Source organism: Engystomops pustulosus, chromosome 9 (assembly GCF_040894005.1).
Source record: "Engystomops pustulosus chromosome 9, aEngPut4.maternal, whole genome shotgun sequence".
Classification (NCBI taxonomy): domain Eukaryota; kingdom Metazoa; phylum Chordata; class Amphibia; order Anura; family Leptodactylidae; genus Engystomops; species Engystomops pustulosus.
This window is the reverse complement of record NC_092419.1, coordinates 103856403-103881507: the sequence shown is the minus strand read 5'-3', so window position 1 is coordinate 103881507 and position 25105 is coordinate 103856403. Positions and strand designations below refer to the sequence as shown.

The following is a 25105-nucleotide window of genomic DNA, read 5'->3' as shown; positions in this document are numbered from 1 at the left end:
TGGAGAGATACATTATTTATTAACCATTTCCTGCCCAACCTAACTACAATTGTTGTTGAACAGGGTGACAGTGACTCCCATGAGGGACCTCAGCTGGCTCTGGAGGCTGGCGATGCTGAGGCCGGCCTGGACTGAGTTGGCGTTATTAGGTGCCAGGGATCCTTCGGCTCTTACAGGCCGGTTGTTGTTGTCCAGGCAGCAGAAGGCGCTCCATACGTGACTGGGAATATTGATTCTCTGAACGCCATTTACTGAAATCCAGTTATTGCCAGGCACGACGCCGGTGATGACGTACATCCTCCCACAGGTGGCGGCGATGTCCCTCACCCTCTTCTCGTTGTTTCTCCAGGCTCCACTGTTCAAGGAGCCGTACATTGGGGCCACGTTGGTCAGGGTGTAGGTGGCCTTCTGTCCTGCACCATCAGGGTGGTCAGCATTAGGGTTGAGGTGCCCTTTGTGGTAGTTGCTTCCGGTATAGTCAGAGTTGATGGCTTGATTGTTTTTAATAAGATCGGTTGGGGCACCGGAGAGGCCGAGGTTTCGGATTGCCGTTTCTGTTGCCGGTTGGAGAGACATTTCTCTGGGCAGTCTGGTGTCCACCAACTGGAATAGAAGAAGAACATCCAGTGGGTAACGTTCTACACTTAGTAGTCATCTCGTGGTTCTTGTACCGGAGTAATATCATACTAAATTACAAAAAATCTTTTAAAATTCATTAAACAAGGAAGTCCCTGACCTAAGAACACCCAACTTACAGATAACTTACTCCTAGTTACAAACAGACCACTATGATCTCAGTAATTTAGTTAACATTGACCAACTATAGGAGTTATTAACAGTGTCTGTAATAAATCTTAATTGAAATCTTGTTGAAAATCCAATTGTCACACAGAATAAAAACTAATTTGTCTGGAATTACAAAAATACAAATAACAAAATATACCTGTTCTGACTTACATACAAATTCAACTTAAGAGCAAACCTACAGAACCTATCTTGTACGTAACCCAGGGACTGCCTATGAATGAGCCAGATACTTACGATGAGGTAGTGATCATGGGTCTATATCTGCGCCAATGGTACCCAAATGTGAGTACATTCGATCTTTTTTTTAAACTTTATGAAACTAATGGTATATTTTATTGTAGGGGTGATAGTCGTGCCCATTGCGGTACCCAAAACATACAGTGTAAATATTTTCAATCACGTGCAGACTTTGACATACACAGTCATAATATCGGAGCTTCTTATGGTAATCACATTTGTTTCTATACATTTTAGTGGGTTTAATTTAAATATATTTGTGAAAATTTCATTCATTTTAAGGGTTGTATTGATGCTCATTTTAGTGCCCCAAATGTATAGTGTATGTTATTGCAGTCATATGCAGACTTTATCTTTAAGATTTAAGACACATATAGCCATTATAACCTATCCATAACAATACCCTAAATTTTTGTTTAAATTAAAGTTTGATAAATATGGGTCATAGCCGTTCCCACTGCAGTACCCTAAACTCATACTGTAGATGGATACAGTATTTAGCTCTAATAACAGTAATCTGTGCACAATGATAGTGTCAGTGCAAATAATGATACCCCATATATATTTTTTTTATTACATAAGGATACCATTCATTTAAGGAGTGACAGCGTACCCATTGCGGTACCCAAAGCATATGGTATAAATGTTTCAATTCTGTAGCGATCAAAAAATAATGCAGAACCATCCTCTATCAAGCACAAACAAAACTAAAAAAAAGCTCTATTCATTGAATGCTATTACTCTAACATGCATATTCCATATTTCCTAGTTCCATAAATTTGCAGTAAGCTATACAAATGTGACCTTAAAACTAGTCTTCAGAGTCAGTATAAAACCCCAGATAGCACAATGTCTATAGATTATATACCAGAATGAAGAAATCCAACTCACCTGTGGCTCCAATCGGAAAGTCTGGTCGGCTCCTGTGACATCACCAGGTCGGGTATCTAGAATATAGGCCGAATACAAAGGATATTTGTTCCTCTTGTGATAAAGTGATGCAAAGAAAGGATTGTTGTAGGTCTCATACATCTGACAGATGGGAGTGAGGGTAGAGGATAAGCTATCAAACCCCACAGGGGGGGTGCTGGCATAAAACTGGCCACGACAATCGCTGAAATTTGGACTCACTTTGGCCAAGACTGCATGAGTCAGGGCCAAGACCACGAAAATGCGGGAGACCATGGTGGTAGGATCCGGGTGCTCCAGCCTATAGAGTAGGATCTGGTAGTGGTTCGCACAATCACCTCTGTAAATGTTTGTACATTATATATTCTGTATAGTACATGCGCGGAGCTAAAATCAGCAGAGCAGAATTGGACTCTTGAAGGTCGGGAATCGATGGACACCTGGAGAGCTCTCACCATTCTGCTTCAAGTTCCAAAAATATATTTCAAAACAGTTGGAATAACAACATAACTTGGTCCGAGTAGAAAACTTACGTTACAGTAAGGTTTATCTTCTACACATGTCTTGTAGGATAGGTCCTAAGACCAAGAAGAAGAAGAAGAAGACCACCTTCGGAGCGATTCAGTAGAAAGTCAGCATTTTCTTGAATCATTCTTTCTTGAAGAGAATTTTCCCCCAAAATTAAAAAGACACCCCATTTTTCATATTTTGTACTTTGTTCTAGTATAGAGTATTAACATCAGATTGGTGAAGGTTTGGGGACCTTCACTGATGAACTGATCCTAGTTGGCTCTAGCCCTACGTTTATACAGTCTACAGAGCTGGATGTAGGAGGCTAGCCGATGTATGGTGTCCATGCTGATCTACATCTGTGGGCTACTCCTAAGGGTGCTATCTACAGTTTTAACCTTAAAGTAGACTTTGGAGATTCACATGAGGTCAGTATAGGTGGCACAGAGCTGAGGTAAGTGAACAGGCCAAAGTCAAAAGCACATGGAAAGCAACGCCTGCGCATGCACCAGACCTGGTCTGCAATGGTGAGACATAAGGGTCCTTCTCCCGTTGATTTCAGGTGGTATCTGGCACTGCAGATAAACTGAACACTGTCTGACAGAGATTGTACAGATGATTCCTAGCCTGCCATGGTTACAATTTGCACCTTCTCCAAGGAAGGTGCCTGAGCAGTAAGGTTCCTAGTTCCTTACCCTTCTTGCATTGATGTAAACTTAGTTGGCTCCTCTGCCGGGTTCTTAACCTTTGCCTGTTTTACCATATAATAATAATAATAATAATAATAATAATTCCTTTATTTATATAGCGCACACAGATTCCGCAGCACTGCACAGAACTTGCCAAATTGGTCCCTGTCCTCTATCGGGCTCACAATCTAATCAACCTATTAGTATGTTTTGGAGTGTGGGAGGCAACCGAAGAACCCGGAGGAAACCCACGCAAACACGGAGAAAACATACAAACTCTTTGCAGGTGTTGACCCTGGTACTTGAAACCAGGTCCCCAGTGCTGCAAGGCTGTAGTGCTCACCACTGAGCCACCGTGCTGCCATGCTATATGAACGTCTCTGCTTGTCCTGACCTATGACTGATTTACCATTCATGACTGCACTCTGCCCATCATCATCTCAGATGTTTTTTTTACTATTTCCTCTCGTCCCTTTGTTCTTAAATACGTTTTTGGGTCAACGTTGCTTAATAGATGTTACTCTACAGGTAGCACCCAGGTTATTCCCTGCAGCCGAGACTAAATCTCTGTCTGTTGAACTTCATGCTGGGGCGATAGCCTGGGTGCCCACAGAAAGGGCTCCGAGGGCTGCCTCTGGCACCAGTGCCATAGGTTCGCTACCACTGGTGTATACCATAGGACCACCTAACCAATACCGTCTGAAATGGACCCAAGTACAGCATCAGTGGTGTCCCTTGAGGTGCACCTAACCGGTAACTCAGCTGCTCTAAGGTTAATGGGTTTCTACCTTTAAATCTGTGGAACAAGGAATTTTAAATTATTTTTTTTCCCAAAATAGGTTCATCAGGTTCACCCTATAAAGGTACTGATATACAGAGAACAACATCTTGTGGTTCCTGGGGTCATAGTAAGGTATCTGTGTACATGGTTTGGAGATACTTTCCGTAATCTCTGTTTTTGACCTCCATACCTAAAAAAAAATATACAGGGTCAAAAAGTTTGTATTTGGGTATTCCCATTACTTTACCGCTTCACCCTTTCCACCCTTCAAAAATGTTTTTTTATTTTCCATATTTCCACATTATTTTCTGCTGATACAACCATAGAAGGGCTTCTTTCCCTGCAGGATGAGTCACCCCCCCCCCCCCAAAAAAAAACAATTATTTTTTTTATTGCTGTTTTTGTAGGCCTTTAAAGTACATCTACCACCAGGATGACAGACTGTATGCAGATGAGCATGAGGGGCTCCAGGCTATATTAAAACCTATGGAGCCTGGAGCCCCTCAGGCTGATTTGCATACAGTCTGTCATCCTGGTGGTAGATGCCCTTTAACTTTTTCCATCTTTGAAGCATTAAAGTTTTAATCACTTTTCCAATCGCATATTTAAGAGGGCGGGATACACAGAATTATCCATTTTCCCCAATTTGTTTTACATTTCTTTTTGCAGAATTCATCATATTACATAAATATGTGGCGATATTACAGATGTGGTTGTCATGAAAACATGAAAAAAAATTTTTGGCACATAAGGAATATAAGACAAGAAGATTTAGCATTTTATTAAAATGTGATTTTTGGTTGTCTTTTGCCCAAAATATAATATAAAATATATATAAAATATAACTAATCACAGCATACAAATAGTTAAAAAAAAAGTTTTTTTGTGTTTCTGTTTTTTAATTCTCTCCTTCCACAAGCGGTAACATTTTTTTTTTTTTTTCGCTAACAAAGCTGTATGCGAGACAAATTTTATTTTTCTATGGCACCATTTAATAATCTGTGCCCTGTACAGGGAAGCTGGAAAAAAAAATTCCAAAGGTGGTGGGATTAGCAAAAAACACAGTTGTGCCACATTCTGATGGGATTAATTTTTGTACGGCTTTCAGCGCGTGGTCGAGATGACGCCTCCCTGTTATTATTGGGATCTGTACGAACGCAGTGATACCAAATTTATATATGGTTTGTTAGTACATGTTACAAAGTGGACAAATATGTGTCACCATCCGCAGTATCATACGCGTTTCGGGCTGGATGTAAGTTGAACGCCCTATAGCATTGCACATGTTTTTGGAACTCGTTGCCAGCTACATATGACATTCCTGGTCTTAGTCTGCTAACAGAGGCGTTACTTGGAGAAAGAGGGCCCCATAGCAGACTTCTGATGGGGCCCCCCTTTTCCTTAAAAAATATATATGCACACACACATACATACATGTATACACTCAGACACCAACATACACAAACATACAGCATATACACGCCGTGCATACACATACAGCATATACACACATATACAGTATATACACACCATGCATACACATACAGCATATACACACATATACAGTATATAGACACCATGCATACACATACAGCATATACACACATATACAGTATATAGACACCATGCATATACATACAGCATATATACACATATACAGTACATACACAACATGCATACACATACAGCATATACACACATATACAGTACATAGACACCATGCATACACATACAGCATATATACACATATACAGTACATACACAACATGCATACACATACAGCATATACACACATATACAGTATATAGACACCATGCATATACATACAGCATATATACACATATACAGTACATACACAACATGCATACACATACAGCATATACACACATATACAGTATATAGACGCCATGCATACACATACAGCATATACACACATATACACTATATACACAACATGCATACACATACAGCATATACAGTATATAGACACCATGCATACACATACAGCATATACACACATATACAGTATATACACACCATGCATACACATACAGCATATACACACATATACAGTATATAGACACCATGCATACACATACAGCATATACACACATATACAGTATATAGACACCATGCATATACATACAGCATATACACACATATACAGTACATACACAACATGCATACACATACAGCATATACACACATATACAGTATATAGACGCCATGCATACACATACAGCATATACACACATATACACTATATACACAATATGCATACACATACAGCATATACAGTATATAGACACCATGCATACACATACAGCATATACACACATATACAGTATATAGGCGCCATGCATACACATACAGCATATACACACATATACAGTATATAGACGCCATGCATACACATACAGCATATACACACATATACAGTATATACACACCATTCATACACATACAGCATATACACACATATACAGTATATACACACCATGCATACACATACAGCATATACACACATATACAGTATATACACACCATGCATACACATACAGCATATACACACATATACAGTATATAGACACCATGCATACACATACAGCATATACACACATATACAGTATATAGACACCATGCATACACATACAGCATATACACACATATACAGCATATACACACCATGCATACACATACAGCATATACACACATATACAGTATATACACACCATACATACACATACAGCATATACACACATATACAGTATATACACACACATACAATATATATACAGCACATACACACATACAGAATATTCACACATACATACAGTATATACACACTTTGCACACGCATACAACATATGCAGAACACACAGGGAAGCAGGACTCCTGAAGAAATGTGATGATTTAATTTCTGCAGGACTCAAGGTTCCTAAGAGCACAGAGGCCTCCATAATCCTTAAATGGAAGAAGTTTAGGATGAACATAACACTTATTTAACCTGGCTGTGCAGCCAAACTAGGAAAATGTGGGAGAAGAGCCTCGGTGAGAGGTAAAGATAAAACCCAAGACCACTGTGGCTGAGCTCCAGAGAAGCAGCCCTGACCGACCCAGCCAGAGCCCGGACCTGAACCCAATGAAGCACCTCTGGAGAGACCTGAAAATGGCCTCCACCAACCTTCACCATCCAACCTGAGGGAACTGGAGAGGATCTGCAAGGAAGAGGCAGAGGATCCCCAAATGCATGGTTGAAAGCAGCTGGCAAAGGGGATGAATACTCATCACCAGGGACTGAATACTCATCACCAGGGACTGAATACTCATCACCAGGGGCTGAATACTCATCACCGGGGGCTGAATACTCATCACCGGGGGCTGAATACTCATCACCGGGGCTGAATACTCATCACCAGGGGCTGAATCCTTATCACCAGGGGCTGAATCCTTATCACCAGGGGCTGAATACTCATCACCAGGGGCTGAATCCTTATCACCAGGGGCTGAATCCTTATCACCAGGGGCTGAATCCTTATCACCAGGGGCTGAATCCTTATCACCAGGGGCTGAATCCTTATCACCAGGGGCTGAATCCTTATCACCAGGGGCTGAATACTCATCACCAGGGGCTGAATACTCATCACCGGGGGCTGAATCCTTATCACCAGGGGCTGAATCCTTATCACCAGGGGCTGAATCCTTATCACCAGGGGCTGAATACTCATCACCGGGGGGCTGAATCCTTATCACCAGGGGCTGAATCCTTATCACCGGGGGCTGAATCCTTATCACCAGGGGCTGAATCCTTATCACCAGGTGCTGAATACTCATCTCCGGGGGCTGAATCCTTATCACCAGGGGCTGAATCCTTATCACCAGGGGCTGAATACTTATTACCGGGGGCTGAATACTTATTACCGGGGGCTGAATACTCATCACCAGGGGCTGAATCCTTATCACCAGGGGCTGAATCCTTATCACCGGGGGCCGAATACTTATCACCAGGGGCTGATTATTTATCATCCAGGAGATAACTGGTTTTCCAGTTTGATAAATTAGCAATTAGTGAAAATTTTGAAGGGGCCTGAATACTTTCTGTACCCACTGTATTATGCTACACGATGCTCAGAGTAATATGTAAACTATGGTGCACATGCTCCCTTCTCTAGTGTGTCGGGTGGCTGGGCCATTATGGCTGCTGACCCTGTTGTTATGCCCCTGACTGATAAACCACTATTGCAGCGAAAACTTTAAAAGCAGTTGGTCATGACATTAATGGGTTAAGTGCATTCCCTAAGCTGTACGTGACATTATTAGAATTCATATGGTAAAGAATGGAGACTTTGCCATTAAGGCCGCCTTGCAGGCTTGTGGAGACTTATAGCCATTGATGCTCCACCAGGGGATTCTGGAGTGTCATTGGCTCCAGAATTCCTTTTTAAGCAACAAAGTATCTCAAAGAGGCGTGATTTTCCTTATCCCATTCTGGAAACCTTATTTGCATATTTTCCTTGCGTTCATTTATGAAAAGAGATCTGCTATGATGTTCCCTCATGCCCCCTATTGATGAACATTACAGACAACTTTATTCATACCTGAATGGACTTTTTAAAGACAAGAATTAACTGTAGTCACCTGTTGGCTTTGATCTTTTTTAGGGTCAGTATTACACCCATTACTATACCCTAAAATTCCATTAAATGAATCTCATCAGATTAGTCAGCATTAAGTTATTAGCTATTTTACACACTGTAAGGACTCTATAGACTTTATGGGGATTAGAGGAAGTCCCCGGGTTACATACAAGATAGGGTCTGTAGGTTTGTTCTGAAGTTGAGTTTGTATGTAAGTCGGAACTGTATATTTTATAATTGTAACCCCAGTCAAAAATCTTTTTGTCTCTGTGACAATTGGATTTTTAAAATGTTGGGTTGTCATAAGAACCAGGAATAACACTAAATCTTCATTACAGACGCCTGTGATAATGGTTACAGCTGATTATTGTAGCCTAGGACTAAAGTACAGGAAATTACCAAAATCCAGAGGTCCGTTTGTAACTAGGGGTCGTATGTAAGTCAGGTGTTCTTAAGTAGGGGACCGCCTGTATTTATCATTGGTTTTCCATGGATTGTCTCAAATAAGTGGCATTGAGGTGTTTCGGGACTTTTCACTGCTATAAAGTCTCATAGGACTATTTGCACCTCTATTGTAATACCGTGCAAAGATTCATGATGTGGGACTTTTGCAAAAAGTCCCATAAAAACTCTCATAGTTACTCCAGTCCCTTTGTTGCCTTTGTGTTGGGATTTTTGATGCATTTTGAGACTTTTTGGGGACATTTTGAAGAAAAATTGCAGACAGAAAGTAGACCATAGGAACATTTAATAAAGGGCCATTTCACGGGTGCCCCTGTGACTCATGTCTTGGGCTAATTGGCGCTTGCTGGCTGCTGACCTGTTAAATAGCCGTCCCTTTTCCTATGACCCCTGCCGGATCTTTGTGCCTCGTTGCCATTGAGAAAGCTTGTTCCCTATGTCCTCTGCGTTTATGGTGATTTTCAGTTGCTGACTATGCTCCTGTGCTGCCTGTCCTGACCATCCGCTACGTCCCCAACTCTGATCCCGTGCCGCCTGTCCTGACCTCCTGCCTTTCCCAGACTCCATCTCTGCCTCACGACTCTGTACCTCACCTTGGACGCCACCGCGGACAAAGTCATGCCTGTGGAGCGACCTGGTGGTACCACGCCACAGTAAGTCCAACCTACTTTGTGGGGGCCTCTGGTGAAAACCGGGTACCACATACACTCCACTCCCAGGTGTCGGCTTATGTCATCGCCCGCGGTGGTACAGAGGGTCCACCACCCCTGAATCCTGACTGGCCAAAGCCACTTTAATGAATCTGATGGCACCAAAGCTCCAAAAATAGACATAGAACTGCCCCAAAGACCTGTCTTAAGGATGTGTGTTCTTCTGTAAAGCAGAAGTCTGAAAAGGAATCCTCTGAGGTATAATTGTTCATTAGTTCTTTCTAAGGGTTATGGTAGACCCCATAGCTGTACCCTAAATGTACATATAGTTGTAAGTACTGAGATATTAATTGTGGTCAGAACTTGGCCTATCAAATAAAATTCACCAATACATTTTGGTCTCATGAAGCATTTGGTTTCTTCATTTTTGGTGAAATAGGTACAAAAATGGCATTCTACCAGAAAGAGGGTGCGGTAAGCTACAGGGAAATCTACCTCCACAGGGCATCACATCACAACAATGTTATAGTTATTACTAAGCTTCTTTGGTTTGTTTGGATAACCTTATCACTAGCCTCCACTAATAGATGTGTGAGAGGTCTCCTCAAGGATCATTACATTTGATAACAAAGCACTGGGAAGCCCCTCCCCCTCCCTGTGTTGTGAACTTGTGTGTTGTAACAGCATTCTAGTTCTAAAAAAGAAGAGAAAAAGTTCGATGTGTATATGGAAAAATAATATTTTATTTTATTAATTTAACATGTTTAAATATACAGTACATAGGAGGAGTTAAAAACACTTAAAAGAGCCAGACACAGCTGGACACAGTTAGAACAAACACTCCCTGGCTGAAATGCTAGATAACGAATAGACCAAACGGAATGTACCTACTGAATGACAGCTTAACATATAAAGAATACAAAAATAATAATAAAAGAAAGCTGACAAATAATCAGTGTGGTATAATGGCAGCAAAACTGCAGGTAGATTAGTTAAAGGGTAACATTACCGTGGAATAACAGATGACCAAGAGCCAGGGAGGAGGTAGAACGACCCCACGCGTATCGCCTGTGAAACAGGCTTCCTCAGGGGAGCATTCTAGTTCTATACTTGTACATACGGGCAGTATTATAGTAGTTATATTCCTGTACATAGGAGGCAGTATTATAGTAGTTATATTCTTGTACATAGGGGGAAGTATTATAGTAGTTATATTCTTGTACATAGGGGGCAGTATTATAGTAGTTATATTCTTGTACATGGGGTAGTATTATAGTAGTTATATTCTTGTACATAGGGGGCAGTATTATAGTAGTTATATTCTTGTACATAGGGGGCAGTATTATAGTAGTTATATTCTTGTACATGGGGTAGTATTATAGTAGTTTTATTCTTGTACATAGGGGGCAGTATTATAGTAGTTATATTCCTGTACATAGGGGGCAGTATTATAGTAGTTATATTCTTGTACATAGGGGGCAGTATTATAGTAGTTATATTCTTGTACATAGCGGGCAGTATTATAGTAGTTATATTCTTGTACATAGGGGGTAGTATTATAGTAGTTATATTCTTGTACATAGAGGGCAGTATTATAGTAGTTATATTCTTGTACATAGGAGGCAGTATTATAGTAGATATATTCTTGTACATAGGGGGCAGTATTATAGAAGTTATATTCTTGTACATAGAGGGCAGTATTATAGTAGTTATATTCCTGTACATAGGGGGCAGTATTATAGTAGTTATATTCCTGTACATAGGGGGCAGTATTATAGTAGTTATATTCTTGTACATAGGGAGCAGTATTATAGGAGTTATATTCCTGTACATAGGGGGCAGTATTATAGTAGTTATATTCTTGTACATAGGGGCAGTATTATAATAGTTATATCCCTGTACATAGGGGGCAGTATTGTAGTAGTTATATTCCTGTACATAGGGGGCAGTATTATAGTAGTTATATTCTTGTACATAGGGAGCAGTATTATAGTAGTTATATTCCTGTACATAGGGGCAGTATTATAGTAGTTATATTCTTGTACATAGGGGCAGTATTATAGTAGTTATATTCTTGTACATAGGAGGCAGTATTATAGTAGTTATAGTCCTGTACATAGGGGACAGTATTATAGTAGTTATATTCTTGTACATAGGGGGCAGTATTATAGTAGTTATATTCCTGTACATAGGGGGCAGTATTATAGTAGTTATATTCTTGTACATAAGGGGCAGTATTATAGTAGTTATATTCCTGTACATAGGGGGCAGTATTATAGTAGTTATATTCCTGTACATAGGAGGCAGTATTATAGTAGTTATATTCCTGTACATAGGGGGCAGTATTATAGTAGTTATATTCTTGTACATAGGGGGGCAGTATTATAGTAGTTATATTCCTGTACATAGGGGGCAATTTTTATTAGTATAAACAAACAAAATACATGGTACATTCCAATCAGAATTTAACAGAAATCATACATTGAAATTAATAAATAAATGTATAATAAGTAACTTAAATGTCCATCATTGGTTAAAGGGAAAAGGATTAAACAGAATTACACGATGCACTAGTCCAGACATAAATTCCTCCATAAATTCCTATTCTCCTCACTTTTCCCAATCTCTATGGATCGGATCCACCTGAGCTCAGACATTATAAGTGTGACTGCGGTCATGTGCTGGAAGGACTCGCTGTGGATGGAGACTCGGGTCCTGTTGTGCCAGTGGTAATACTTTATGATGGTGATAATGAGGTACATGGTCCCCCTGTCAATGTCCGTTATGTGTGATGTTACCCCATAGATGATCTCTGGGTAGCTCAGAGACTGTAGACGTGGTATTCTGAGCCTTCGGGACACCTCCTGCCATATCCCCCTCCCTCCCGGGCACTCGGTGGTAAAATGCTCCATGGTCTCTTGGTGGCATCCTAGGGGGCACATACGGTCAGGGACGCTCAGGAATTTTAAATTGCCCCTAACAAAGAGCTTCCCATGCAGGGACAACCAGGCAATTTCAAATATTTTTGCAGGAAGCCTAGGACTATTCAGAAACTTCAGACTCTCCTGCAGGATGGCCGTTGTGCAGTCCCTCAGAGCTGGCTGTAATGTATAGAATGATCTACAGACACTCATATAAAGGTCTTTCCTGGTCTTACTCTCCAGATATGTCTTATCTATTCTCCACTTTTTCAAACACCTGAGACCATACTCCAGATACTGGGGGAGGAAGCCAGGAGTCCACCGACCCCTCTTGAGACTGCCGCCTCGCACCCAAGACTCTGCAAAAGGCAATATCCAGTCCCTGACACTACTTACCCACAGGAGACCATTATTTGAGTCCAGGCAACCAAAATTAACTTTCAGAAACATGGAGTCAAAGAAAACCCTTGGATTTAACATATCCAGTCCACCCTCTCTCCTCTGCAGGTAGGTGATCCCTCTTTTTACTGGGTTCAACCTGTTCCCCCATAAAAGCTGGAAGAACAGGCTAAAGAGCCTAGCGGAGAAAGATTCTGGCAAAGGAAAGACGACAGAGACGTAGAGGAAGACAGGGACCAGGTAAGTCTTCATCAGAGTCACCCTTTCTCTATAGGTCAGCCTCCAGTTCTTCCATCGCTGAACCTTTGCATTTCCGGTTTCCAACTTCTCTTCCCAATTAAGTTTGGCATTATCTTCCCTCCCAAATTTAACCCCAAGGATCTTAATATGGGTGGAGGCCTTGGCGAATTGTGGCAGATCAAAGTCAGGAGCAGTATCCAATATCCAGAAAGCTTGACTCTTCTCAAGGTTGACCAGAGACCCGGAGGCCTCTGAGTAACTTCTGATGGCTGCAGATAACATCTCCACCTCACGAGGTTCAGATATCACCACAGTCACATCATCCGCGTAGGCAACTACCTTCAAAGGCAAGCAATGGGGGACCGGCACCCCCTGAAAATCACACCGCTGCAGTGATCGCAGAAACAAGTCTATGGCAAACACATACAGCAGTGGACTCAGGGGGCAGCCCTGTCGCACCCCTGCCTCTACTTCAAAAGTGTCCCCCTGCCAACCATTGATCAGAGGAAAGCTCTTCGCCTCTCTATACAAAGTCCTGAGCCAATCTATAAATTGTCCCGGAATACCGTACTTTGATAAAGTGGCCCATAGATAATCGTGATCAACCCTGTCAAAGGCTTTAGCCTGGTCCAGACCTACAACATATCTCCCACACCTCAGAGCTTTACATCTCTCAAACATCTCTCTAATCGAGATGACTGCTCCAGAGATGTTCCGCCCTCTTACCGTGCCGTACTGAGAGCCTGCCAACAGTGCCGGGGACAAACAGACTAACCTAGAGAATAGAATTTTTGCCAGAATTTTCCTGTCGATATTCAAGAGGGCGATCGGCCTCCAGTTCTTGATGTCACTCGGCTCTTTCCCTTTGGACAGCAGAATAAGGGAGGACACTCTCATGGATGGAGGCATCAGGTGATTTTCTAGACAATTGGTAAACACATCCACAAGGATCGGGGCTAAGAGGTCTTTAAACTTTTTATAAAATTCAGCTGTTATCCCATCAGGACCTGGTGCCTTCTTCAGATGTAACTTATCAATGGCCTCTTTATCCTCCTCCTCTGTTATTCCCGCTGTCAAAGGAGAAAAGTTCAAATCACTAGTGTCAGGGCCTGGAGTTGCCTCCAAGAATTGAGCCATTTTCTCTTTCTCCAAAACCTTTTTCTGAAATAACTCAGCATAGTAGGATCTCACCACCCCCAGGATACCCTCCCGAGATTCCTGTAAAACTCCCTGGGAGTCAGTGAGACCTGTGATCGATTTCTTGGCCACACGTTCCCGGCAATTTTCATACGGATCAGGGACGCCCAGTTTTCCGTAATCTCTTTCTATTACCAGGGACGTGTAGCGGCTGTACTGATACTGCTTTATTTCAGACTTCAGTCGGTCAATCTTTTGTTTGTCCCCCCCTCCCGCCGAATACATTGACTCCAATTCTTTCCGCAGCTTGAGATACTGGCTGTACTTACTCTTACCCTTCTTCACTGACAGTCTCTTCAAGAGGGACCGAATCTCCTCCTTGACGTTCTCCCACCAGTCAGATATGTTGTCATAGAAGTCTACTCTCTGGAGCTGGTCCTGAAAAAGGGAGTGGATACAATTCTGGACATATACATCATCCAGGATGCTGGAATTAAGCCTCCATAACCCCCGACCAATATCCGAGCGGTTATTGGCTCCCATACAAAACAATAAGACAAGATGGTCAGAATATGGGACGACTCTCTCGCTCATCCCACTAACAGTCTCTGAAGGACTTACAAACACCATATCTATCCTACTGTTCCTGTCAGCACAGGAGTAGGTGTATTTAGGTTTCCTCCCATCCAGGGTGAACACATCACATAAATGGGCCTGTGATACGATGTTCTGTAGGACTTTGGAGTCTCTGACCACTGCTCTGCCCGAGGACCTGTCACCCGATGTCATGGTAACATTAAAGTCGCCCGCCAATACTACAGGGATCGAGGTAAAAAGATATTGTTTTACCTCGTTGAACAGCTGGATTCTCTCTGTCACTGTCTGTGGGCCATAGATGTTGATCAGCCGGAGCCGCCTACCATGGATGGTCACCTCTAGCACCAGGCACCTCCCCATAGCGACCTCCGTTAGCCTGTGCACCGTCACGTCTGTGGTGTTAAACAGTATGGCGACCCCGGCGTACGGCTCCACAGCCAGTGACCAGTAAGAAGGACCAGACCGCCACTCACGCTCAGCCTCACGGAGGTGCCCTAAGGTGGTCAGACGGGTCTCCTGCAGGAAGATGACATCAGCGTCCAGATATCTCAGGTGGTCATATACTGCGTGTCTGGTCCTTCTTACTTTAATGCTGTTGACGTTGCTAGAAGCAACTTTTAGAGAGAACCCAGCCATTACAATGATAAAGAGCAGAGCAGCGACCCCCATCATCATATGTCAGAGTCAGAGTCTCCCTGTACACCACCAGTCTCCATGTCCGACTCCTCAGCAGCCTCTACAGGAGGGGGCTTCTTCTTAGTTGGGGGATCTCCTGTGTCCACTTCACACTCATTATCAATGCGCTGTAACTCGCGCTCATAATCACCTTCTGACTCAGACAGAACATCATATCTGTTAGATAGGACCATGACCCCGGTATCACCACTGGACTTTTTCCTGGTTTTTGGACCTAAGTTGCACTCTTCCTCTGGTTTACGGGAGGATTTATCTTTTTTCTTTCTCTTGTTTTTTTTTACCTCCTCATATTCACCAGGAGCTACAGAGGTGGCTGCCTGAGGCTGCTCCTGAATTACCACCCCCAAACTCCCCTGAGCACCATCCGACATCTGAGGTGCTGGTACAGCATCACCTGACCCCTGTACCTCCTGCCTGGTCAAAATTTGCCCTGACACCAAGGCCTCCTCCTCTAAGGCGTCTGCCTCCTGCACCATCTCATCATCTGAGAAGTCCCTGGCGATGTTATGCCAGGCCTCCGGGCAATCCTTGTGCGGGTGGCCCATCTCACCGCACAGATTACATTTCACCCTCTCACAGGTGGCACTGAGATGACCGACCTCCCCACAAAGGTTACACTTCACCACTGTACATATATTGGCCACGTGCCCGATCTTACCGCACTTGAAGCACTTTCTTGGTTGCCCGGGATAGAAGCAGACGCCTTTCTCTCTCCCTATAAAGGAGGAGTTGGGGAGGTGCAGGGTCATATTATTGTACTGCCTCAGTTTTACCAGAACCTTCCACCCTCCAGTCCAGATGCCGTCAGCGTCTCTGTTCTTCGTGAGATCAGACACCAGATCACAATGGCGCCTGAGCCACACTAGAACATCCTGAGGGGGAACTGACTCGTTCCAGAATATTATATTGACCACCACGGTTATGGGGACAAACACGAACTTGCTCCAACCATCAGTGTCCCTGAACCGGGGGAGTTTATCCCAGAACCTATCCAGACTAGACATGAGCTTAAAGCTGACATCATAGCCCTGTCTGTCTGGAAGGTTGATGACCGCCAGGATATCATCAGGCATTAACCCCATCTGGCTGCACAGGAGATCCCGCACCACAAACCTCCTATCTGGGAGATCTTCCTTTGCGCCTCTGTTTTTAAAGCGCACCACGTTCCTCCTCTTAAATGCCTGCCCTGAGTATTGTGCGCCGGAGGTGAAGGAGGGAGCGCCGCGGCTCCAGGCATTTCTGGGAGGTTCATGACGGGGTTCACTCCGGGTATTGGGGGGAGGGTCTGATCTAGAGGGACCTGACTCAACTGGGGGGCTCGATGTTATAGGGGGGAAGTCACTTACATTGTCCTGTACCCCCTTTCCCCCATCCACCTCTATGCTATCCTCAGGTGACTGCACATCCCATACAGATTGAGGGTCCCCTCCATCCCCCAACCCCTCAGGAACATCATGATGACCACCAGTGTCCCCATTGTCTGCTCCAGCAGTAGAACAGTCCTGGATCACCACATCACCCGGACACATAGGTGCATGTCCACTGTGATGCTGCGGTGTAGTGCCTCCTGGGACTTGTGGTGCCTGTGCATGCTCCTGCTGCGGTGTAGTGCCTCCTGGGACTTGTGGTGCCTGTGCATGCTGCGGTGTAGTGCCTCCTGGGACTTGTGGTGCCTGTGCATGCTCCTGCTGATGGACGGCTGCAGACCTTGGCAGCTGCTGTTTTCCCTTCTCGTCCTCATGAAACACAAAGCTTGGGGCCTGCAGTATGGGACGTGCTCCTCTCTCATCAGGGGACATGCTGGACACTGACGCAGCGTCAGAGGGTCTGGACATAGATGTTATGTTCTGTCTGGCAAAGCGTTCCTTGTTCCTATAGGACTCAGACAGCGGCCCCATCTTCTCCAGGACGCAGTCCATCTCTCCCACCACCACCGCCAGCTCTTTGCTCGGTGAGTGCAGCTTAGAGTCATACAGGGCGCTACTCTCAGGGTGCGCAGTTTTTAGTGAGTACATGCAGTCTATTTGCATTTGCAGCATTTGTTTGTGGTGACTAAGCTCCCCCATCCTCCTTACCAGTGCCGGGATCTCCTCCGCCAACTGCAGCTCAGGCGCTCGGGTGGTCTCCTTCACCTGCCGTGCTGGTCGCTGTAGTGCTCCAGGCTGAGTGCATCCACCTGTCTCCTTCACCTGCCGTGCTGGTCGCTGTAGTCCTCCAGGCTGAGTGCATCCACCTGTCTCCTTGTGTGTCACATCTCCAGGCTTGCTGCTTGCACCGGCCTTTGCAGGGACATGTTGTGGCTTCACAGCAGATCTGGTGCGGCCTGGAGCGGCCATGCTGGTCACCACATCCCTCTGCTGCAGGTTTTCTTGCAGGGTTTGTTTCTCTATGGATGTTCTCCTCTGCCTGGGTGCAGGAGTGGGGGGCTGTGCACCTGCTGCTGGTCTGACAATCTGCTGCTTCACCTGTGCTCCTCCACGCTGGGCTGGTGAGAAACTTTCTTCTCTGCTTGCTGCACTCACTTTCTTCACTTCAACATTCTCCACATTACTGCAATTCAGTTGATTCTCGTGCTTACTGATAACTTTTGGATTTGCATCCATCTTTAGAGTTGTCTTTGAGTTTTCACCTGGTTTAGGCCTGGAAGCCTGGGCCTCGCTTGGGGAATCTTCCCACCCAGGGTGGCCCCGCCCTGGGCTTGCTCCAGACATGAGGAGGGTCAAGAGCTCTCACCACACACAACCTCACCTCTAGGAGGCAGGATTATAGTAGTTATATTCCTGTACATAGGGGGAAGTATTATAGTAGTTATATTCTTGTACATAGGGGGGCAGTATTATAGTAGTTATATTCCTGTACATAGGGGGGCAGTATTATAGTAGTTATATTCTTGTACATAGGGGGGCAGTATTATAGTAGTTATATTCCTGTACATAGGGGGCAGTATTATAGTAGTTATATTCTTGTACATAGGGAGCAGTATTATAGTAGTTATATTCCTGTACATAGGGGGCAGTATTATAGTAGTTATATTCCTGTACATAGGGGGAAGTATTATAGTAGTTATATTCCTGTACATAGGGGGCAGTATTATAGTAGTTATATTCTTGTACATAGGGGCAGTATTATAGTAGTTATATTCCTGTACATAGGGGGCAGTATTATAGTAGTTATATTCCTGTACATAGGGGGCAGTATTATAGTAGTTATATTCTTGTACATAGGGGGGCAGTATTATAGTAGTTATATTCCTGTACATAGGGGGCAGTATTATAGTAGTTATATTCTTGTACATAGGGAGCAGTATTATAGTAGTTATATTCCTGTACATAGGGGGCAGTATTATAGTAGTTATATTCTTGTACATAGGGGGGCAGTATTATAGTAGTTATATTCTTGTACATAGGGGGCAGTATTATAGTAGTTATATTCTTGTACATAGGGAGCAGTATTATAGTAGTTATATTCCTGTACATAGGGGGCAGTATTATAGTAGTTATATTCCTGTACATAGGGGGCAGTATTATAGTAGTTATATTCCTGTACATAGGGGGCAGTATTATAGTAGTTATATTCTTGTACATAGGGAGCAGTATTATAGTAGTTATATTCCTGTACATAGGGGGAAGTATTATAGTAGTTATATTCCTGTACATAGGGGGCAGTATTATAGTAGTTATATTCTTGTACATAGGGAGCAGTATTATAGTAGTTATATTCCTGTACATAGGGGGCAGTATTATAGTAGTTATATTCCTGTACATAGGGGGAAGTATTATAGTAGTTATATTCCTGTACATAGGGGGCAGTATTATAGTAGTTATGGAAGCGAAGAAAGCAAAAGCTGTGGGCTCCAGCAACATAAGAGTGTGTGACTCCTTCTTAGTATAAAAATCCAAAAATAGTTTATTAAACAATCTTTAAAAACTTGCAAATTGCACGAAAGACAGGCATGGATACACAAAAAACGTGACACAAAAACATAGCTTGCGGTAACGCGTTTCGGACTGTAGCCAACTAGTCCTTATTCATACCTAGCTTGGAATACTTGATGCAGGCTTTAAATAGCACCTAGTGGTGTACCTGGAACAAGTTTCCGGTGAGGTCACTGGAAACACCCCTACCACGGGCATGGAATAGAATAGCAAGGTGAGAGGGGGAGGAGAAAAGAAGAAGGAGGGGAGGAAAAGAGGGGGGAGGGGGGAAGAGGAAAAAAGAAAAGGAGAGGAGAGAAGAAGAAATGAGTGAGGAAAGAGAGAACGAGAGAAAGAAAGGAGCAATGAGAGTGAGAGAAAGAAAGAGAGAAAAAACGAAAAGCATGAATGGGATAATGGAGACTTAACCCAAAGTGAACCATATATTAATAAAAGTACATAAGGTCCTGTTTAAAGTTCAAACCTTTCGGGGCACGAGTTTCTAAATTAAGGATCCAGAAGGCTTCCCTAAGGAACAGTGCCTTTTTCCAGTCTCCTCCTCTTCTAGGTTTTGGGACCTGTTCTATGGCAGTTACACGCATACCATGCATGGATCCAGAGTGAACCTCCTTGTAGTGTTTGGAGATACCAGACAGGTTACGTGTACTCGCTATAGTGCGCGGGTTGGCTCCCGTGACATGTTCACTTATACGGTCTTTAAGTTTTCGGGCCGTACAGCCCACGTATTGGAGGGAGCATAATGTACAATGTACTAAATAAATGACATTAGTAGTCTCACAATTCATGTATGATTGTATGTTGTAATGACGACCAGTGCTAACTGCAGTGAAAGAAGTGGTTTTATGTACAAATTTACAAAGATTACAGCGGCTGCCTCCACAGCAGTAGCTGCCTTTGGTCTGTAGCCAGTGGCGATGGGGGGGGTTTATCAGAAAAGGTATTGGGAGATAATAAGTTTCCCAGTGTTTGGGCTCTAGTAGACACAAAGGAGACACCGTGTTGAAGAATGTTCCTTAAGGTAGGTTCATGTTCTAGGATGGGAAGATGTTTCTTGATAATGTCCGTAATTTTATGAAACTGGTTGTTGTATTGTGTACTGAAAGTAACTCGGGATTTGGTATGAGTGTTATTATTTTTTTGTTTGGGTGTTAAATAAAAAGTACGTGTTCTGCTGTCAACTATCCTGCGAGCTCTCTTACACAGTTTACGTGTATAACCCCTCTGTCCAAGCCTTTGTTCCAAAATTCTACTTTCTTGAATATATTCGTTCTCTAGTGTGCAGGACCGTTTGGCCCTAAGGAACTCACCTATGGGGAGGTTCCTAACTGTGTGGTTGGGGTGGCAACTAGTGGCATGCAATAAGGTATTGCCCGCAGTGGGTTTGCGAAAGAGTTTGGTCTGTACTACATTGGTTTGGCTATTACCTATAAGCATGATGTCCAGAAAAGGCATGGTTTCGGGATGAAAAGAAAACGTAAATTGCAGGTTGAGAGAATTGAGATTAAGGTAAGAAACAAAATTGGTGACTGCCTCCTGGTCGGAATTCCAGACCAGGAGACAGTCATCAATGTAACGGCCATACCAAACAATGGAAGCAAGAAAAGGATTGTCAAAGGAGAAAAGGTATGATTCCTCCCAATATGCCATATAAAGATTGGCTAATGAAGGGGAAAATGCAGCACCCATAGGGCAACCAAGTTTTTGAATGTAGAAATTATTGTTGAAAGTAAAAAAGTTGTTAGATAATAAGAAAGAGAGTACTGTGATAATGTAGTCTTGTAGGGTTTCACTGTAGTTACTGTATTTTTGCAGGTGGTGTTTAAGTGCTGTATATGCCTTGTTGTGTGGAATAGACGTATAGAGTGCAGTGACGTCACAAGTTAGCCAGCTGTAAGAGGTGTGCCATGGAAAATTATTCATGATGTTCAGGACAGTTTTAGAGTCCTGTAAGAAACCCGGAAGGCGGGACACTAGAGGTTGTAGTAATTTGTCTAACCAGGTACTAAGCCGTTCGGTTAGTGAGTTAATACTGGACACGATGGGTCTGAAAGGTGGGGGAAACTTATCCTTATGTGTTTTAGGTAAAGCATAAAACGAGGGGGTGACAGGGTTAGATGGAAACAAAAATTCAGCCATATAATTGTCAAAAATGCCTAAATGGACACCTTCCTGTAACAGAGATTTAAGTTTAACCGCAGTATTTTCTGTAGGGTCTGAAGATAACCTATTATATACATTTGGATCGTTTAACATGTTTTCAATTTCCTTCTTATACAGTCCCTTGTCAAGAACCACCACAGAGCCCCCCTTGTCAGACGGTCGTATATATATGTGGGGATTGTTTCGTAGTTGAGTGATGGCTTTGCGTTCCCTGATGGTCAAATTGGAGTCATTAGGAGATAAAGAGGACGAGTCCTGCAGCATTTTAAGCTCCCGTTCCACTTGATCTTGAAAAATGTCCATCTCAGTAGATCTTGCATGGATGGGATAGAAAGTTGGATTTTTGGTATTTAATATTTTCGACATATTTGTTAATGGATCTTCCAGGTTGTCCCTGCAATCTTCTGATATTAAATTAAGCAGGAGAACTTGTTCTTCAAAAGGAAGTTTTTGGTCAAAAAACTCTTTGCCAGTGTTATTTATCATTGTGGAGGGGTCATAAGGAGTGGAATCATGTCCATTGTTCTCACCAAAAAAGTGCTTTTTGACTGTTAGGAGTCTAATGAATTTGTTGACATCCCTGATGACTTCATAGAGGTTCATATCGTTGGTGGGTGCAAAGCTCAATCCCTTTTTTAAAATATTAATTTGGTCATGCGAGAGAATGGTGGCTGACATGTTGACAACGCTGGTATTGGTAATCGGTGAAATATTTTGTAAGGGTTGTGTCATCGTATTATCATTTATTTCTTGGTTTGACGAGTTGTATAAATGCGTTTTGTTACATCGTCTTTTATGCTTCCTTCCCCCTCTGCTGCGTTTTTTGTGGCTGCTTTGGCCACAAGTTTGGCGTTTTTTGCCCGGGTATCTATGGGAAGAGGATTGTTTTCATTATCTGATGCATCTGTGTTTGCATCTGACTCATATTCCGAAGACGAAAAAGTAACCTTACTCTTGGATTTATAGCGTTTGTTTCGCTTTCGAAGAATAGGTTTGTGTTTAGACTGAAACGGCTTTGAGTATACCTGATTGGTTGCATAGTCGTCTAGATCTCTTGTGAATTTCTCTTTTTTTGTTTGCATGATAGTAGTTTCTAGAGAATCCAGGCGATCTTGCGTTTTATTCTGCAGCTCTGCATGATTGCTGCAAGACTCAAATTGTGATATTTGAGTTTGTATGGAGGCAATCTCGCTTTCAAGTGATGCAAGTCGTTCTTGTTCGTCTTGGATGATTAATTTCATAAGTTTGAAAGAACAATCCGATAGTATTTCATTCCATTTAGATTCGAATACAGTACTTTGTTCGGTAGAGGGACATTTTCTAATCCGTAGTCCCCTTGGGATCATCTGTTTGTCTGAATATGTCTGGAGAGTAGTTGAGTCCCACCAGAGTTTCATTTGATTAATTAGTAAGCTTTCCAGCTTGTGAGACAAAGTCCGAAGTTGGATTTCAGAGTCGTCATTTAGATTGGTTTGAGAAAAAAGTTCTTGCGCTTTATGAAGGCGATCAGGATTATCCAGCATAGATGTATAAGGGGTGGGGGGGGGGGGGGGGGGTTGAGAGGGTAGTGTATCCATGCTAAGTAAATAGATAACTGTCGTTCCTTAAATGAATGCACAACAAAAAATGTGTGGGGCCAGAGGATATATGAGTCACATTGGAAAGTCCAGAGTTTGTTAATAGCGTTATTGAGGGGGAGCAGAGAAATTCGGGTTACCGGAGACAATATGTCAAAATATGGCACAATAAGAAAAAATTGAAAATCAGCTCACCCCTTTGTTGATCCTCTTGGGGCCACAGAACGACAGGTTGCCTAGGAGCCAAGGTCCAATCCGGAGTAAGGACCGCCACTCGGGCAAATATGGAAGCGAAGAAAGCAAAAGCTGTGGGCTCCAGCAACATAAGAGTGTGTGACTCCTTCTTAGTATAAAAATCCAAAAATAGTTTATTAAACAATCTTTAAAAACTTGCAAATTGCACGAAAGACAGGCATGGATACACAAAAAACGTGACACAAAAACATAGCTTGCGGTAACGCGTTTCGGACTGTAGCCAACTAGTCCTTATTCATACCTAGCTTGGAATACTTGATGCAGGCTTTAAATAGCACCTAGTGGTGTACCTGGAACAAGTTTCCGGTGAGGTCACTGGAAACACCCCTACCACGGGCATGGAATAGAATAGCAAGGTGAGAGGGGGAGGAGAAAAGAAGAAGGAGGGGAGGAAAAGAGGGGGGAGGGGGGAAGAGGAAAAAAGAAAAGGAGAGGAGAGAAGAAGAAATGAGTGAGGAAAGAGAGAACGAGAGAAAGAAAGGAGCAATGAGAGTGAGAGAAAGAAAGAGAGAAAAAACGAAAAGCATGAATGGGATAATGGAGACTTAACCCAAAGTGAACCATATATTAATAAAAGTACATAAGGTCCTGTTTAAAGTTCAAACCTTTCGGGGCACGAGTTTCTAAATTAAGGATCCAGAAGGCTTCCCTAAGGAACAGTGCCTTTTTCCAGTCTCCTCCTCTTCTAGGTTTTGGGACCTGTTCTATGGCAGTTACACGCATACCATGCATGGATCCAGAGTGAACCTCCTTGTAGTGTTTGGAGATACCAGACAGGTTACGTGTACTCGCTATAGTGCGCGGGTTGGCTCCCGTGACATGTTCACTTATACGGTCTTTAAGTTTTCGGGCCGTACAGCCCACGTATTGGAGGGAGCATAATGTACAATGTACTAAATAAATGACATTAGTAGTCTCACAATTCATGTATGATTGTATGTTGTAATGACGACCAGTGCTAACTGCAGTGAAAGAAGTGGTTTTATGTACAAATTTACAAAGATTACAGCGGCTGCCTCCACAGCAGTAGCTGCCTTTGGTCTGTAGCCAGTGGCGATGGGGGGGTTTATCAGAAAAGGTATTGGGAGATAATAAGTTTCCCAGTGTTTGGGCTCTAGTAGACACAAAGGAGACACCGTGTTGAAGAATGTTCCTTAAGGTAGGTTCATGTTCTAGGATGGGAAGATGTTTCTTGATAATGTCCGTAATTTTATGAAACTGGTTGTTGTATTGTGTACTGAAAGTAACTCGGGATTTGGTATGAGTGTTATTATTTTTTTGTTTGGGTGTTAAATAAAAAGTACGTGTTCTGCTGTCAACTATCCTGCGAGCTCTCTTACACAGTTTACGTGTATAACCCCTCTGTCCAAGCCTTTGTTCCAAAATTCTACTTTCTTGAATATATTCGTTCTCTAGTGTGCAGGACCGTTTGGCCCTAAGGAACTCACCTATGGGGAGGTTCCTAACTGTGTGGTTGGGGTGGCAACTAGTGGCATGCAATAAGGT

The 25105-nt window shown here is 43.0% G+C and overlaps 2 protein-coding genes across 3 annotated transcripts in view; one reads left to right on the top strand and one right to left on the bottom strand.

Annotated features, from left to right (window-relative positions):
* On the bottom strand, window positions 1-18070 carry LOC140077705 (endonuclease domain-containing 1 protein-like). Of its 2 annotated transcripts, none has more exons than XM_072125096.1 (2): window positions 17748-18070; window positions 1-603 (listed from the first exon to the last, which is right to left on the bottom strand). In XM_072125096.1, exons 1-2 carry the CDS (start codon window positions 18006-18008, stop codon window positions 40-42), a joined length of 825 nt encoding a protein of 274 aa, XP_071981197.1. In that variant the 5' UTR covers window positions 18009-18070; the 3' UTR covers window positions 1-39. The 2 variants fall into 2 exon arrangements, with proteins under 2 accessions (XP_071981197.1, XP_071981196.1); XM_072125095.1 differs by lacking the exon at window positions 17748-18070 and adding an exon at window positions 1936-2313.
* The window catches only part of LOC140077707 (lysozyme C, kidney isozyme-like), a 59174-nt gene continuing 52114 nt past the window's right edge, over window positions 18046-25105 (top strand). Inside the window, exon 1 of the mRNA XM_072125098.1 lies at window positions 18046-18160. Within this exon, the coding sequence (XP_071981199.1) occupies window positions 18061-18160 (100 nt within the window). The 5' untranslated portion in view covers window positions 18046-18060. The remainder of the gene's footprint in view (window positions 18161-25105) is intronic.

Coding starts and splice junctions, on each gene's coding strand:
- LOC140077705 (XM_072125095.1), bottom strand. CDS start 2,229: ATGGTCTCCCGCATTTTCGTGGTCTTGGCCCTGACTCATGCAGTCTTG. Junction 604..1,935: donor CTTTCCGATTGGAGCCACAG/GTGAGTTGGATT, acceptor CTTCTATTCCAG/TTGGTGGACACCAGACTGCC.